This window comes from Megalops cyprinoides, chromosome 13, assembly GCF_013368585.1.
Source record: "Megalops cyprinoides isolate fMegCyp1 chromosome 13, fMegCyp1.pri, whole genome shotgun sequence".
Lineage (NCBI taxonomy): Eukaryota > Metazoa > Chordata > Actinopteri > Elopiformes > Megalopidae > Megalops > Megalops cyprinoides.
Window position 1 is genome coordinate 28922163 of NC_050595.1, and position 17420 is coordinate 28939582.

The 17420-nt window shown below is 40.8% G+C and overlaps 1 protein-coding gene across 2 annotated transcripts in view; it reads right to left on the bottom strand.

Moving 5' to 3' along the window:
* The window catches only part of LOC118788457 (CUGBP Elav-like family member 1), a 58761-nt gene that overhangs the window by 20472 nt on the left and 20869 nt on the right, over positions 1-17420 (bottom strand). For both annotated transcript variants that reach the window (XM_036544460.1, XM_036544462.1), the window contains exons 3-9: positions 16846-16965; positions 7319-7506; positions 6073-6155; positions 5732-5780; positions 4681-4815; positions 3785-3864; positions 2256-2417 (exon numbers count right to left, since the gene is read on the bottom strand). In XM_036544460.1, coding sequence (XP_036400353.1) covers positions 2256-2417; positions 3785-3864; positions 4681-4815; positions 5732-5780; positions 6073-6155; positions 7319-7506; positions 16846-16946 — 798 coding nt within the window. In that variant the 5' untranslated portion in view covers positions 16947-16965. The remainder of the gene's footprint in view (positions 1-2255; positions 2418-3784; positions 3865-4680; positions 4816-5731; positions 5781-6072; positions 6156-7318; positions 7507-16845; positions 16966-17420) is intronic.

The following is a 17420-nucleotide window of genomic DNA, read 5'->3' on the forward strand; positions in this document are numbered from 1 at the left end:
AGAGAACAGAGAGGGTCAGGACTGCTACCACAGCGGTGAATACTGGAGAAAGACAGAAGAAGAAAAGCTGGATGGAGTAAGATGAAAAAAAAAAAACAGTAGGGAAGACAGCTGGAAGGAAGAAAAGACAGAAAGAGGTGGTAGAGGTCTTCACAGCACACCCATGGAGCAGCACTAACAAAACCGTGCAGAGCCTGCTATCAATGCAAGACACGACCCACCTTTAATGGTTTTATGTTAAGACAATTGGTGACAGATTCAGTGTTAGTATTGATCCTGTAAGCTGAGTGATTAGGCGGAGCTGCCCAGCCACACTGCAAAAACAATTCTAAACGCATTCAGTCAAGAAGCTGTAAATCCAATGCAAGCGTGACCAGGCGTTCAACAACCCAGGATGGTGATTTTGTACCAGACCATTCTTAGTGCTGCTATATACAGCCATGTCTGCAACCATATTCACCACAAACCTGAAATCTGCTTTTAAAGTCTAAACACTTAGGGCCTGATTTCCTAAGAGGACCTCTATTTCACATGCACAATTGACCTTCTAAGAGATATTAAGTAAATGATGACAGTCCCAAAATAATCTGATTATGTCATAGTGAATTGAGATACACAACCAGGCAAGTTCTGGGAATACATAAGCAAAAAATATAATTTGATCCACAACAACTTGAACTGTTGGCAGAAGAGGCAAGCCAAAATGCAGCAGCAAAATACCAGTACAGAACTTGGTACTGAGTACCATTTTTATAAACTAGCTGTTATTGCTTTAAACTGTGTTATATTTCAACAGTGTGTTGCTTAGCACAACAAGGTTCCACATTGTATAGCACTCACATGATTTTTTTTTTTTTTTTCCTTGGTTAGTTTTGTGAGTGCATGTTAACATCTCTCAGCTGGCTGCTCATCCATGCATTAACTGAACAGGGGCATTTAGTGTGTGGGTGTGTGTGTGCGCGTGTGTTAAAGTGACAGCCTCGTTGTATGGAGACCAGGTCGTCCAAAGATAAAATGAGGCCATCTGCAGGAGTCCAACAAGCGAGCCCACTCGGGGAGGCCTTGTCACATCATTGTCTCATTTTGCTATTACTAATTAACTACGTGCATCTAATCCCATCCGCTACATGTAGAGGTTTTACTTCAGGGTATGTGTTGTTATTGTGTTGGAATGGTACAGTCCCAACAGGTACAATCTGTCACACTTCCGTGCTGGGCTGGGTGTGTACTTGTGGTCCCAGCCTTGTGTTTGGCACTGACATTGCGTGCAGATTATGGTTTCCTTGTTTAAATGCCGTTTCATGTCATTTTGCTGAACGCACTTTGCGCTTGGCTTTGGGAGTTGCTCTGGATGAGAGTGTCTGCTATTATGTTAAGGTAATACTATAGGCACTCACATCTTGCATGTCCCTCTGGAGAAGAGCATGTGCTAAGCGACTAAATGTAAATGTAGCAAGAAGAAATGTGGTATGGGAAGTATCTGCAGTAAAGTAAATGCTGTGGGCAAAGATAATTAATTGAACTAGAAAGATTTCTCCTTGCTGCGATGACAACAGCCATTACCGTAGCCCATGTTATGCTTAGGTTGACACCAGCCACACCAAAGTATTAATATGCACGTGCAATTACCTTTCCTGCAATTACTTTGAGCCTTAGTAAATCACGTGAGTTAATGGACAATTACCTATTAGCATTGTCTTCACGCATTATTGTTGCTTATTCATGAACTAGCAAAAAGCTGCACTTTATGCACTTTCCACATTTAAGATACATAAATCTCAGTGTGCCAGACTGGCAGTTACTCCTTCACGATTATTAAACATTGTGACTCTTTTGACAATATTAAAATGCCTGCAATCCTTAAGCAAATCAGGCCCTTAGTGTAATTCATCCACAGTTTCAGGAGTTGTTCTGAACCAGCAGCAGGAACCCATACTGAACACCTATCTTTTCTTTAGGAATAAAACAGGTGAATTTAACATTCTTTTTTGGTCCAGTAACCAAATTCATGTGGTATGTTTAATTTGTATCCCCATTAAATTATGAGGTAAGGAATAAAATATTTGCAGGTAAGTGTGTTGAAATGGTGCTCATACTGATTAAAAATTCTAAACAAAGCAGTTGCTATTATTTGCATAGAACAAGTCTGCTTTGGAATGGTTCTGACATTTGGCCAGCAAACTAAAGACCATGTCTACTGTCCACCAACGCCTGTGAGCTGAGCGACACCAACACACTGCTGGAGTGGAACTTACTGCGAGATACTGCGGCCCCAGAGAATTGAGCCCGGCCAGGTTCCCCCACATGGAGGCAGCATTGAGCTGCTGCATCTGCTGCTGCAGCTGCTGGGCGATGCGCTTCTGTTCCTTGTCCTTTTGCGTGTCTGCAAACTTCACCACCATCGGGGACGAGCAGCCCTGAGCAGAGGGGACACCTACAGCGTTAACCAGCCATCTCGCGCAGAGAAACCTGTGACTGTGACGGTTGAGCAGAGTGAGGGTCCTGCCTGGACACAGCTGATGAATGTGTCCATTACATATAGAAATGCGACCTCCATTGTGAATTCTGGCATGTATATTACTGGAGTAGAAAACCTGTTCAGTGACCATGGCCTTTGAAAGGCCTCCACCACTTTCTGGTTTCAAAAGACTGAAATACACAACCTTATTTAGCACCAGATAAACAGGGACACAAGATTATGTATGGGTCTGTCCAGGTGTTTCATTTATTACTGAGCTTAAATAATACTCAAATATGATGTGCCATCATTCACTGGGTCAAAGGGGCAGATATAAATTTTCAGTGCTAAATTTGAATGCAACCAGCTCTCAAGAAATCACTGGCATTTACTGATGCCCAGGTTACACCACTGAATCTTTTTTGGATATGGAGTCAGATGATTAGTTACACCAGATATAACTCTACTGTTCCTCACTTCGAATCCCAACAGGCCATAAGAGGGTCTGCATTTAGTCCTGCCTTAGCACTTAACAAAACCAAAAACTCAACAACCCTAACAAAACCAACCAGCTGCTAATTTGGAGGCACAATCAGGCTGATATTCTTCATCAAATGTGAAGGACCTTAGTCTCTCTTAGACAGATCACATGTGAGCATGGTCTGAATGATCGCCCTCATGGGAAAGATGTACAAAAGCTGATGACACTTCCTGTCCCTTTAAAGGCATGCTTTTCTTTGCCTTCATCTGAACATGTCAGCAGTAGCAATCAGCACAATATAGGACTTTCCTTGTCTTGGACAGACATAAGTATTGTTTTCATTCCCCTGACATTTCCCACATGATTACTAGGCTCATTAGTCTGACCATGACAGAAATAGATACTGATTGGTCTGGACTGACTATGAAATTCAAAAAAGAGAGGCTTGCCATCCTTAACAGAACAAACAAATCTACCTTATATTTCGGAGCACCAATAATTCCTCTGTTTTGAGGATGGCAGTGAGAAACAGTAGTTGCATACTAAAGTAATCTTCAGCTCTCACTTCAAAGCCACTCTCTTCGGACATCGGTCCACTGTGCCTTTCCTCCACCCCCCAGTCCAGATTTCTGATGAGGTGAAAGTCCTTATGCTAACCTACTCAAGGGCAGTGTTTTGCTGCCCTAAAGAAAAACCTGCTAATGTTTTTTTGCACTGGCATTCTGTTGGTGTGGAGACAGATGCACGGTATGACAGATAACAGCTTTAAAGGGTTTGTCTCTGGCTGGCTTTGACTGTCTGGGAAAAAATTAACAATGGTTCCATTATTGACATTTCCACCTTACCTCCATGGTCTGTGACTGATGCATGGCTTTGATAGCTGACTGTGCCATCTGTCTCGCTGTGAAGGTGACAAATGCACAACCTGCAACACAGAGGGACAGACGCCTATTGGTCGGATGCATTTAACTGCATGGGCTGAAACAAAGTCATCACCAAACCACCAGTCACTTGGCAGTCACATCTGCACACTAGAACAACTCACTCTGAAGCAGTCATTGTGGGTTTCAGATTTCAGGTACAGGTAAATGAACCAAACTCAAAGTCAAAGGTTAAGTTTAGTCCTTTTGCTCACATTTTCATTGCTATTTTCTCACTCCTGAGCATGGTCATGTCAGATTCTGCTGCTGTTGTAGCTTATACAGAGAGCTTGCATTATCTCTCGCTTACTTCTAGTTGCTTTTTATTCAGTTCCTCAACAGTGAAATTGTTATAACACACAAACTGGATACTGCTGGGCTCACATGGTATTTTTACATTTTTGGTGTCTTCAAGTGAGCAGAAAGAAAACAATGTACACTTATGCCACTGACAAGAGCAGAAAATTGTTCAATAGTTCAATTGTTTTTTAATAAAATTCGATTTCACAGCTTTTCCCCACATCAATACCTTCAGAATAATGGTCATGAACAGAAAATGCAGTTATCAAATTGGCTTTCCAAAAAAATAAGTAACAGAAAGTGTGATCTGCAAGACAAAAACAATGTTACAGCCTAACAGTCTTCTCCCACTGTAAATGCCAATCAATTCAATAAAGCTAAGTGCAATGTATCAGTATGAACTACAGCTGAAACACAGCGTTCAGGTAACAGTGAGGGAGCTGTGTGAGAGGGGAGGAGGTAAGAAAGATGAGAAAAATGAGCAGGTGGGTGAAGAAGAAAGTGACGTCACTCTGCCTTACCACGGCTCAGCCCATCTGGACCTCGCAGTATTCGACACTCCTCGATCTGGCCGTACGGCGAGAACATGAGCCTGATATCATTCTCGTTGCATTTCTTTGAGATCATTCCTATGAATAATTTGCGGTCTTCCACTGCTGAAAGACATCCAAACATAAAACAAACTCATCTAGTCCACAGCAAAAAAGTAAGGTTATAGTATGGTATACACTGCGTACACATATCTAATAAGATAAAAATTCACTGTGGTTCACATTTTGAAGCTAATGTGCTAACTAGCTAATGTGAGGTTGTTAGCTAGTATTTTACTAGCAGGCTGGACAGTGTTATTCTCATTTGCAGAATACAAGTCTCATAATGATGTTTGATCAATTTTCTTTTGCATCATAAATGAACAAACACATTTATATATTGTTAAAAACAGTGCAAAGAAGGTTGGGAAATAATCAGCGCTGCTGGTAATTATAACAATAATGCCACAATAACAAGAAACGTATCTCCTGAAACTACAATCACGCTGTAGAATCATCACAGAATTTAACACTCACTAAATGAGCTTCGGAGTTGGGTGTGCACATGCACACACACACCACACACACACCTAAGTAAAGCGGTAAATATCATGCAGTGGGAACTTTCAATAACAACAGTTTATATCAGAGAAGCTTATGCAACCCTATCTTGGAATCTCCAACTGTACATAGCTCCAACACACTTGTATGCAGGCCATGGCTGTTTCACACAGTGCACTGCACTGGAGTGGGTGCTAAACTGGAGGATACTGAACCCCTGGCCACAGAGCTAAGCTTGGAAGGCAAGATAAATGTTTCTCTATACACATACAGTACAGAGAAAAGACGATTTAGCCATAAAGCATATACAACTACACTGAAGGGAACCATTAAAGACAGATGTACCTCCCCTCACACCAACGCTTTTCTCCTTCCTGAAAGTGATCACTACCCAAACCTTGGTATCTCCTGCTCACCTCTGACACCTGACCTCCAGCAGCCACTGTCCCAGTTAGGTATTATATTAAATGCTTATATTTACCATTATTTTTCTCGCTGTCTGCGGGCTTCATCTGAATTGGATGATGCATCTGTGGAGAACAGATTTCAACATGAAACACTGAATAAAATATTGAGCTGCTGACACGCCGCGCATTAATGAGATGGGAAAACACAACACCTGAGGTATTTACATACAAATAACAAAGGGATTAGGTTTATAAGCACACAAGACAAAAAGTGTTCTGACATCTGGAGCCCATGCTTGACGTTGTACGATGCATTTCTGCAAAAGGTCACAATGAACAGATGGACAAATTTGAGATCTGAGGTGATTAAAATTTATCAGAGGATTACTGTAACAGCAAATGAGTTTGCACTCACCCCTGGGAGAATTTTCATATTGTGCAGGGCATTCTGTGCTTCTAATGCTGATTTACGAGTGTAGAATGTTATGAAACAACAACCTGCAAAAAAAAGGATTGCTTAGATACACATTTTACATCTCTTTTTATATGCTTATTTATTTTATCCCTACTCTATTGCATTTACACACATCGAAATATAGGAAAACATGGGTCAGAACAAGCTGCATTTTGCCATTAATACTGAAGAACATGCGGTAGCCACTTCTTCTTATACTGGGTCTGATAGGGGGCTGAGGCCCCACAACTTGATGTTTGCTTCACCTCTAGCACAAGAAGCTGGCTTCTGGTGAACGAAGTAATAAGAATTCAAGTCTGTGAATATTGTGATGGAAGACTCAGAGTGAGACTGTGCCAATCCCTACTCAGCACTCTGGCTTCACTGGACTACAAACAATACCCCACGCATACCACACCTGTCACCTGCCCCACACTCACTGCCCTGCTGACACTACCATTGTTCCCCGGGGGGCCCAAAAATAAGCCAAACACTTCGGCTACAAGTTTAGGAATGGTCACTGAGTGTCTCCACTGCAAGTCTTGCTTGTCACCTGTGCTGTTGTGAATTATTTACAGAGCACAGACGCAGAATACAGAGGAAACCAAGTTTTACCTCTGCTCTACGAAGACTGCACCAGGCCAACAGGCAAAATCTGCAAAACTAGTTACCTCCACCTCTACTAAATAAGCTCAATCCTGTGGCAGGCCTGTGTTTACTGCAACTTTGAGTACTGTTGTTAGCTTTTTCAGTGATTTTTAGTGATTTCATGCATATCCCATCTTCAGTGGCTTTTGCCAGCAATAAATTTGAATTTAAACTTTTAATTTTTTAAATTTTTTTTGTTAATGAATATGTACATATATGCATTCCTGTTCATATTCATGTTATGTTGATTTTATGTTATGTTTTTGAACACGGAGTACTGAGGTTGAACTGTAATCAGGCTGGGCCTGCTGGACCTACCCCTAACCGTTTTTGCAGTGACAGACTCATTCAAGAATACACTTGTTACAAACATCTGACACGTAAAACACACTAAACACATCTAAGGTCCCAGGGAGGGAATAAACAGTACTTTTTCACTCAGCCAAGAAGGGGTTAAAAATCTCACTTGTTTGACAGGCTATTAACCTACAGTTCATACTCGCCCATGCCCAAAAAGACTCAAGAGTGTACTTTCCACCCCGACTAGGGCTGAGCTCACCTTTACTCTGTGGGGGGTTCTGGCTCCTGTCCCGCAGGACATTGATTTCATAGACGGCGCCATAGGGCTCAAAAAGCTCTCGAAGCTGTTCCTCTGTCCAGGACCGGGGGATCTGGCCGACAAACATCTTAATGGCATCAATGTCGGGCTGGTCTGGATGGTCCAGAGTCCCGTTCATCTTCTTTGCTCTGGGAATAAAGAGAAATATCTGTCAGGGGGTGACCGGGCAAATCTTACTATGGAATACTGTTACTGTACATGCTCAGCATTAAAGCATGTCTGACAAGACATTTCCTGCATCCAACTTCCTACCATATCAAGCATGTAAATGTTAATACCAACAGAATTACAAGCTTGGACTCTTGAACACAATAGTACGCAATTCAATAGTATTCATCTGCAAAGCGGGCATCCTTATCCAGGACTTGCACAGTGCGCATTTTAAAAATTTTCCATTTATACAGCTGGATATGTTCTTAAGCAATTCAGGTTCAAGAACAATTCCTCAAGAGCAATTCAAGCACCATGCTGGGGAACAAAACTGCAGTCATTGGCCTGCAGCTGTTGACCCACTATTAAGCACTGTGATGTGATTCTGCATGAAAAGGTCATGAAGCTGGAAAAGTTTTCATGCATTTACCATTCAGTTACTACCACCTCTATCCTGGTGACGATAATGGTATGGTGCAGAATTACAGCACATAGAACCTTCTTAGGGAAAAGCTGAATAGTGAAGAGGAAAAATCATTCTGACATTAGTTCACTACAGTAGTCACATATTTGGTGAACTATTCACTGTTCACAGCCTAGACTGTCTAAGTGTTCTGCAGAGAGGCTTCAGCTACTGTCAGGACACCACCACCATAACACTACACAGTACACAGGCAGAGCCACTACTCTCAGTGTGCTGGGTGTAACCGAGCCCATACGTGGTCGCCCCTGCTTCAGGCATTATGCCATTAAGTAAGCGAAGTCTGTGTTACACTTCCACATCATAATATCAATTAGGGCTGCAACTAACGACTATTTTGATAGTCGAATAATCTATTGATTATTGAAACGAATACTCGACTATTCGGATTATGAATCGCACAATTACTCAATGGCTCTTATTTATCTATTGGCTTTTAAATTTAGCTTGACATTGTTTTAGGCATATGCTAACTAACAATAAAGACAATAAAGATGAGAACTTCATTCAAAAATACATCTTTTAATGAGTGGTTACTAGGACTAATTCAGTGAGGGCAGTTGCTTGCTGGGGAGTACAAGTCTGCTTCCTTTAAAGAAAACCATCCATGGTAGCATTACAAGATCCAACAAACCCATAACTCGTTCGAATTAATTTGAATGCAACCCACATTGGGCACACACGCATAGACACGAGTTGTAGAAATCTTTCGCGATTTAGAAAGTATCAAATTCTCTGGTGTTCTCTAAACTTGTGCACTCGGCAGTAACACTATCTCCAGCCATAAACGTCGCCATGACAATGATGCAACATTGAAGCAGAGAATTTCTAAATAGCATACGGGCTCTGGTTTAACATTGTAAAGTTAGGGCACATTTGGAATGTGAACAGGATCGTTGTGAATAATAGGTTATTATTTGCTGCACTGTATGTTCAACATAATTAATAATTTATTGATCAAGAGAAAATGTATTTCAAAATAGAAAACGTTACAGCTCATAATGTGAAGTAACATGACTTTTAACATTAGCATTAACTGTGCTAGCTAGCTAAATACCTTAACCAGACGAGTCGTCATCATCCAGAGAGCCAACGTGCCACCTCTTCAGATGCTCGAGCATAACTGATGTGCTCCCATGCCAGGCAAGGTCAAGTTTGCAAATGTTGCAGTTCACAACCTTCTTGGCAGAGTTAACCCTTTCGCGCATACAGTCACATTGGTGTCATTAGCCATTTAGTTCGTATACTAAAACCGGTGCAATTAGAAAACTATATTGGAAAAAATTCTAGCTAATTTTAGCTTTGAGGAAACAGCAATTTAACATTACAAAATATAGCAAATGTTTATATATATATATATATATATATATATATATATATATAATCTACATGTATATATATCTATATCTATATCTATATATATGGTCATGAATTATAGTCGATTACGTCGATTATTCGTTGCACCCCTAATATCAATTTCACAGAACGTTTTGAAAGACTGTGAATACCACCAAATAAAATCACTGTAGCCACAGAACATTCTGGTATCACTGTATAAATCACAGTTTAGCAAAACATCCTTCCATTTACATAACTGTCTCACTACATTTCTCATTCTGCAATTCGTACTACAAATTTGCAAAAAAAAAAAATAAAAAATAAAAAATCACTCTGTACGAATCTGTGTACATTTCCTTAGCTGATTACAGTTACCCAACTCATTGCAGAGAGCTAAAGCAAGGGTTTTCTTGTTCTTTCCCTGTTCTGTTTCTGGTTGTTCAAAGTTTAGTTTATTAAGCCAGTTTAGTTTGACTCACTGTCAAATCAATTACTGATTCTTTTCCAGCTGGCTCAGAAGCTGGGTAGTTAAATGCTTTTTCATCCTGTCTCCATTCGGTTTCTGGTTATTTCAAGCCACTCAGTGTAGCGTTTACTGTAGACTTGGTATCTAGTTCACTAAATAGCTCCAGGGCGAGTCAGCCACTTAGTTAGGGGTTTTAAATGTGGCCATTGCAGTGTGTGCATTATTAGGGATGCCCCGATCCGATACTCAGTATCGGTAAAAAAATATAAATATAAAAAAATATATAAAATACAAATGTAAAGTATAATCCGCTATGATCCATTAGCTTAAACTATCACGTAAATGCTTAACTAAACTTTGAGCTACATGCCATAAAGAGAGATGTGTCATGAGTAACACAGATGAGCAGCATGTGTCACGTGAACAGTAGCTAGAACGTCAGTGAGACCTGTCAGCATCGCTGTCATAATGTCAGCTGTGTGGAGTTATTTTAAGCTCAAGGAAGAAAAAAGCAAAACAGCAGAGTGTTTATTTATGCAATGTGAGTGTTTCGAGGGGTGACAGCCGCACTGGAAACTTCAACACCACGAACTTGATTAAACGCTTGCAGAAGCACCATGGAAAGGAGTATGCTGAATTTATACAGGCAACAAGTGCCAAGAAGAAAAGTGTGCCGCAAAAACAAACATTGCTGGAAACAATTCAGAAGCGTGAGAAACTCCCTCCAGACAGCAACAAAGCAAAGCTGATAACGGAGAAAGTCGCTGAATTCATTGTGCTGGATGACCAACCCCTTTCTGTTGTTGAAAATGTGGGTTTTCGACGCTTAATCAAACATTTGGAGCCTTGCTACACATTGCCAAACCGGCATTTTATCTCCGAAACGGCTATCCCAAATAAGTACAAGCAAGTGTGCGAACTCATTTGGAAATGCTTCGAAAACATTGCAATGGTTAGTTTCACAACTGACATCTGGAACTCAGACGTGTGTCCAATGTCATTACTAAGTCCGACAGCACAGTGGATAGACTCAGGTTTTACTATGCAAAAAGCAGTGCTGCATGGTAAGCAGTTTCATGGCTAACACACAGGAGAGTCCATCGCTGCACCAACGGGGGAGATGTTAAATGCATGGAAAATTGAGAAGAGGAAAGTCCATCATTTTAAGAGACAATGCCAGTAACGTAATAAAAGCATGGATCGCCTTGGAGTTGCCAGTTTGGGATGCTTCGCGCATAGCCTACTAGTAGTTGATAATGCATTGCTGTGCACTTGATTAGTTCAAGTTTTTCAAAACATTAAAGGAGTTGCCATAGCAATTTGCACTCCTACACCTGTTTGTATGTGAAGCCTACTTAAACTACAGTTAATAGTAATAGTAAAATAGTAAAAATAAATTGCTTTGGAATACATTTAAATTTAATGCATTTTTGTATAATTTTTTCTTTTTTAGTAAGTGCTGTGTGGTTTACTACAGCCTCATGTAACCTTAAACATAATACCAACAACAACAATAATAACAATAATAATAATAATAATATTCAAAAAAAAGATCTCTGGCATCGGTATCGTTATCCGCAGATATCCAAATTCAGTTATCGGAATCGGATCGGAATTTAAATCTTAATGTCAAGGTCCAACTCACTGGTCTCCACTGTGGGACCCAGGAGGCCACTTCCTCTTACAAAAGGGAGTCAGTGGTAATGGCTCATTAAAGGTGTGTGTAACATACTTTGCACATGTATAAAGGAGTCCGAAAGAGTGTGTGTGTTGACTGGTGCCCAGGTTGGAGATCTCCCAGAGCACACGGACAAGCTTCCTGGCCAGTTGGGGTAGATCCAGTGGTCATGGGTCACAAAGGAACTAACAACACTAGTCAGGCTAGAGGTTTCAGGTTTTGTAGGGCAAAACTTTTTCATAAAGTAGCAAAGATTAGAAGCAGACACTCTCTGGTTGTCTTCTCTGGAGATTGTATAGAGAGATTGAACACATGGCCTAAAAGCACAGGAGAATAAATAGGATTTAAGTAAGGAAACACTGACAGTCCAGAAGGCAGTGAGAGCCTCTTTAATGAAGGGCATAATTCTGAAGGAGCCTTAGTGCGATCAAGAGTGGGGATAGCAGGGGGAGGGGGAGAGAAGCAAAGTACAGGCAACGCTGTGCCTCTGTTTATAACAGTAGAGCAATGTACCTTCCTGAAGTTAAGATATTCCTGTGGTAAATGGCATGGCCATGATACACTGGGTGTTACTGAGGCATGGCTGAATACAGGGGATGGGCAGTAGAACACTGCTGGGTGTAAGATGTTCAGAGAACCAAAAAAAGAGGTGGGACAAGCTCTCTACACAGAAGTACACCTCAATGTTCAAGAAACTGCAGGAAATTACTCCCTTAATCCTTGCAAATATATATCGATGGCTAAATCAAAACAGTCTGTCATAGGGCTCCCAACTAGCACTGTGACCAAACTTTGCACAAGCTGAGCTCTATGGCCCAGATTCAATTCCAAGCGGGTCATTTCTGAACACTTCTCTAGTTTGCAGAACTAAGACAAAGACATTTCTGCACTAAAAATGTATGTAGATACAACACAAATACATAATGCCATCTTAACTTCCTTAATTTCCTTGACTACCAACACTACAGCTCAGCATCGCACCCAGTGCAGACTTGACCAGCATTGCTTTTTGAGTAAACAGTTCAGAGAAAACAGTACATTATGTTTTAAAGTAGGTATTTATAATGAGATTTTACCAGTCCCTTCTAGTTTGAACATGACTTGGCAAGGAGTTCATAGCATGCTATTAGTGCAATTAGTCTTATTCTATCAAACTATACAAAATTCAGTTCTCTCTCAGAATTTGAGAACTTGAAGTGAAGCGCAAAAATTGTAATACATGTAGTAGGATTCAGGCATTGGTGTCTGGGCCCATTAGGAGCATTCTTCCCACTGGTAATGCACTATGGGAGACATTCACAGCCATCAGGCCATATAAACACTGCCCCCGCAGGGCTCCAGACTGCGACCGTTTAGTCGCATTTTGCAGCCATTTTTGGAGACAGTGCAACTAAATTTTATAACTAGGCGCACTAGTGCGACTTGCAAATATGCCCCCCATTTTTTTTTTTTTTTGGTTGTTGTTTTTTTAATCACAGGGCTCCAGACTGCGACCATTTTCTGCGAGTGTGCGAGTTAAAAATTCACGTGGTCGCATTGGTGCGAGAGCATGTAGATCATTAGGCTGTTTTGGTGCCCAAACTGAGTGACCGACTGAGCCAATGAAGAAGAAAAAGTACTACTTTCAACCACAATGGCTAACGCGGTACCCGTGGTTGCGGTACGAGGGAAACAATGTTCAGATTAAAATATTTTGCAAATATCAAATCTCGAGTCACTGTCAGTCTACCTCAATACAAAACTAGCATACGCAAATTAAGACAACTATTCATCAGTATACAAGGTCATTGATTAATACCATGCTGTAACAAAAAAAAAAGGGTAGCACCAGTGCTACCAGTGGAAAAGTCAGTCTGGAGCCCTGCCTCATCACCTTATTACATCTACAACATGCTGGCCTGATATGGACCTCCTTTATACACACAGGTAGACTTATCAACTTTCACTTCAAAAAAATATCAAACATGTATCATTCATCATCAGCCAACATCAGAGAATCCCAGAACCCCACCCCTCAGGTTCAGTGTAAAAGTCCAAAATAGAATTACTAAAATAAACTAAAAATGCAATTTAGCTTTCCTTTTTAAAGCCATTTATTGTTTAACCAACTAGACTACATGTAATTTAACCAATGTGGCACATTTGTGTTCTTTTATAACTGTTATTAAAACTATTTTATACTGAATTATAACGGTTACTGTTTGCCTGTTCTGTTAAACCAGAAATGTACACCCCATCAAAGCAAACCTGACTGCAATTTACTGAATATGGATATTTTTAAATGCCTACTTCCTGATGTGCTCAATCTCAGTGGTAATCACATGTCAAACAATTCTTATTTTTTCACGGTATTCCACATACATGTTTAACACAAAACTGATATATGAAAACAAAGTATTTGCCCACCAACATTTTGCCTATGCTACAATCTGAAGGTCTGCTTTGCCCAAACAAATGCAGTGTTGATCACCGAATAGTGCTGACTAACTTCACAGGGAACACGAATAAACAAGCTAAAAGGATCTGGTTCTAGAAGGAATTTCTTAAACCACAACAGAGAGTACTGGAACAGTGTGAGCCTAGACTGCTTAATGAATTACGCTGCATCCCCATATTAGCTCTGAAACTATGAAAGCAGGAAATGTAGTCTAATCCCTGCGGCTCTTACAAGAAACACAAAACTCTGGCCCTGTCCAGAAAACCTCTGATCTCCTCATCCATCTGTGGACACAGGCCATTTCTTCTTACATATTTATTCAACACACACAGGACAGCTGGAAACCATGACAGCGGTACATACACACTCATATGGCTGCTACTCACACTGGGTTGGCATTCAAAGTGCAATGATCCACCATCATCTCGGGCAAAAAATCCAATTTAAAAGACGACATGTCTGTCAATTTTTGTTTTTACACGCAACACAAACTAAAAATCAATCCGACACTCCGGCTTGAAGTAAAACAAAAATGGAAAACCGAACTTCTACCACTACTGAAAATAAGCCTATTGCAATATAACAAACCCTGCTTATATGACAGCCTTTTGAATGAACTTTCACTCGAGATAAAAAGTTGCAGAAAGCAAACTAGAAAAGCAGGAAAAAAAATTAAAGTGTGATACCACACTGAGGCCGATCCAAAGGAACGAGGAGGAGGAGTAAAAAAAGAAAGAACCAACAACAAAACAAAACAGGTGGAAAAATACAACAGCGAAAGTTTGGACCAGGAGGACAAAAAACTTGGCTCTAAACTCGACTCTGGATTAGACAGGGGATAGCTGACCGCTAAATGTGACAGCACTGGGGTTCAGAAAGGAAAATGCTGATGGGTTTGGGTTTTTGTGAACAAATCACCTACCACAGCAGTACTGGATGCAGTGTCAGATAAACAGATTGTCAGATTGATGTTGATAAGCGCGTGTGACAGCCTGGAATGAATGAGCACGGTGATCGGCCTGTAATCCTGGCCTAATGCAGGGTCTGGAATGCAGCTGGGCCCAGCCACTGGGTTGCATATCTTGTCCGTTTCAGCTTGGGTCATATAATGCAGGTCAAATGACAGCACACTACCCAATCCAAAGAAAATGTAAAATCACCAATATGTACAAAAACGTGGCTGACTTCTGTTGACTACTTTCGGGGTAAGCTTTTTCCTCCCGCAATGACAGCTACACCAGTAATATCCAGAGCTCTGCTTGCTGTTTAAGAATAACCATTTTCAGCATTTCGTGAAGGAAAGAACTATCAGGAGGATAACTGAACCTTCCTGAACACAGACAATGCTTGAAACCCTGCGAGTAACAAGTCATTTTGGGTAGCACATTTCCTGAAAGGCTGTGGCACCATTTGAACCTGGGCATCAACTGAACAACATCAACATTCTGACATGGCAACCATTTGCTAAACTATGAACGAAGTGACTTAAATGTCAAAACAAACAAATGTGCAATGTGCGAACAAACACGCTACACGACAGATCTCAGCTGTGACAATTGTACGCTGTTTGCCGCTGACAGTGACGGTTAGAATGTGCTGACTTCAAACAATGCTTTTTTCAATTATGACTTTCCTATACTATTTTTTTTTTGTTAAAAGTGTCCATATAACCATCTTATATTTACATAATTGGCTGATCATCTTTTCACTGAACTCAAGGCAGTGCTTAAAGTCCTTTCCCCATATGCCCAATCATGCAGACAAACACAGAGAGGTCATCTCAGATCAGCCAACGCTTGCTGGGAATAACACACTTTGGTCTTGGTTTATTGTTTACTGATTTGTAGGTCTGTTGATATTTTACTCTGTTTGTGGTCTCTACTGTACATCTATGATGTTCTCTACATCTAGGTTTAAATGTGTATGTTTTCCTGAGATATTGAAATGTAGAAAAATGACAGAAAATTAGCTAAATTTAAAAGACGTAGATCTCAAAAACTACTTGAAATACAGTCTAAAATTCATCCATGTGAAAGATTAAGGAATATTTGTGTATAATCTAAAGTGAAATCTGAGATGTGCAATGGCTTTGATTTATTTTACACTGAATGACCCAGACATTTCAGAAGTCCAACAAGAAACACCACAGTATAAGCCTGTAAAAACTGAAAGGAAGTTAGCTGCGTTCCAAGTTCCTCACAATTTCTTTTAAGTACTGTCTACTGTACATGCTCACACTGCACTCAATATCCCATGAAATCAGTCAGTTATTAGCCTTGTCACTAGTAACAAGCTATACGATTTCAACAAGACTTGTTTTCGTAAACCAGGGAGTGACCGTTTCAATTTACAAATCACACTCAAACAGTTGTGCGCCACAACAGGGAGATGGGAACCAGTCCCCACAGCCCCAGTCAGACACCCCATTAACACCACTGAACTGAGCCAGCTTCGTTCGGGACCTCTGCTGTAGGTCATCCCTTCTGCCTCCCTCTGTCCTCTCAAAATGCATGATGGGAGTATTTCCTTTGCTTACCTCAGTATTTCTCATTTTTATAATGGTTGAGCAATACAATGTATGAGTCAAGTATGATGGTACCACTGCATGTTCCCATCAACCAATGGCTGAGAGGTCATTACTGCAAACTATACATTTAATTTATTTATATACATTTACAGATTTATTAATATTACTGATAAAAATCAGTGGTGTCAGTTGCCAGCTAGCTAGCTATCAAATTTCAGCAAATGAACAAAGGCAGCAATGAGAAAGTAAAGACACTTATTTATAGTGCAATATTTTCATTTCAAGGACTTTAAGGCGTGACCTAGCTGGCTAGCCAAAGGGGCTATAGCCACGTACTTTGTATGATTTAGCAGTTCGTAAATTAGCCTGGGAGAAAAAGCCAATTCTTACCCTGCAAGGGCGGGAACCTCCAGTGCAGTACGGGGGAGCTCGCATGGCTGCCTGAGCTGCTCCGAGGACAGATACAGGGCGTCAGGATCAATGCTATCCATCCAGTGCCTTTGACAATCACTGCAAAGACACACCGAAAGGCACAAAAAGCGTAAGACTCAAGGAGAAGGTTGCACACACAAAAAGAGTTGAGGGCTCTGCTTGAGGTGAGCGCAAAAGGAAGAAACAGGGGAAAAAGGGACCATGTCAATGGTCCTGTGACAATGCCATGCACTGTACAATAACATCATCATCAATGTCATACTGCCCTGACAAAAGAGCTGAACAACCCAGAGCACTTCTGCCAAAAGGAATGACCTAAAATCCCCCCAAAGCTTTCTTTGTATGGTATGGGGCTGACAAACAGAGTATGTCTATATACTACCTACTTGCATGAAGTAGATGACTAGACCACTGCTGGGCCATCTACTCTCAGGAGGAGGAGCCCAATCATAACTTGCAAAAGGCCACCATGTGATATCCTTTCCACCTCATTGGCGGTATTGCAATGAATTGAAGCCTTTCATGTGTTATGC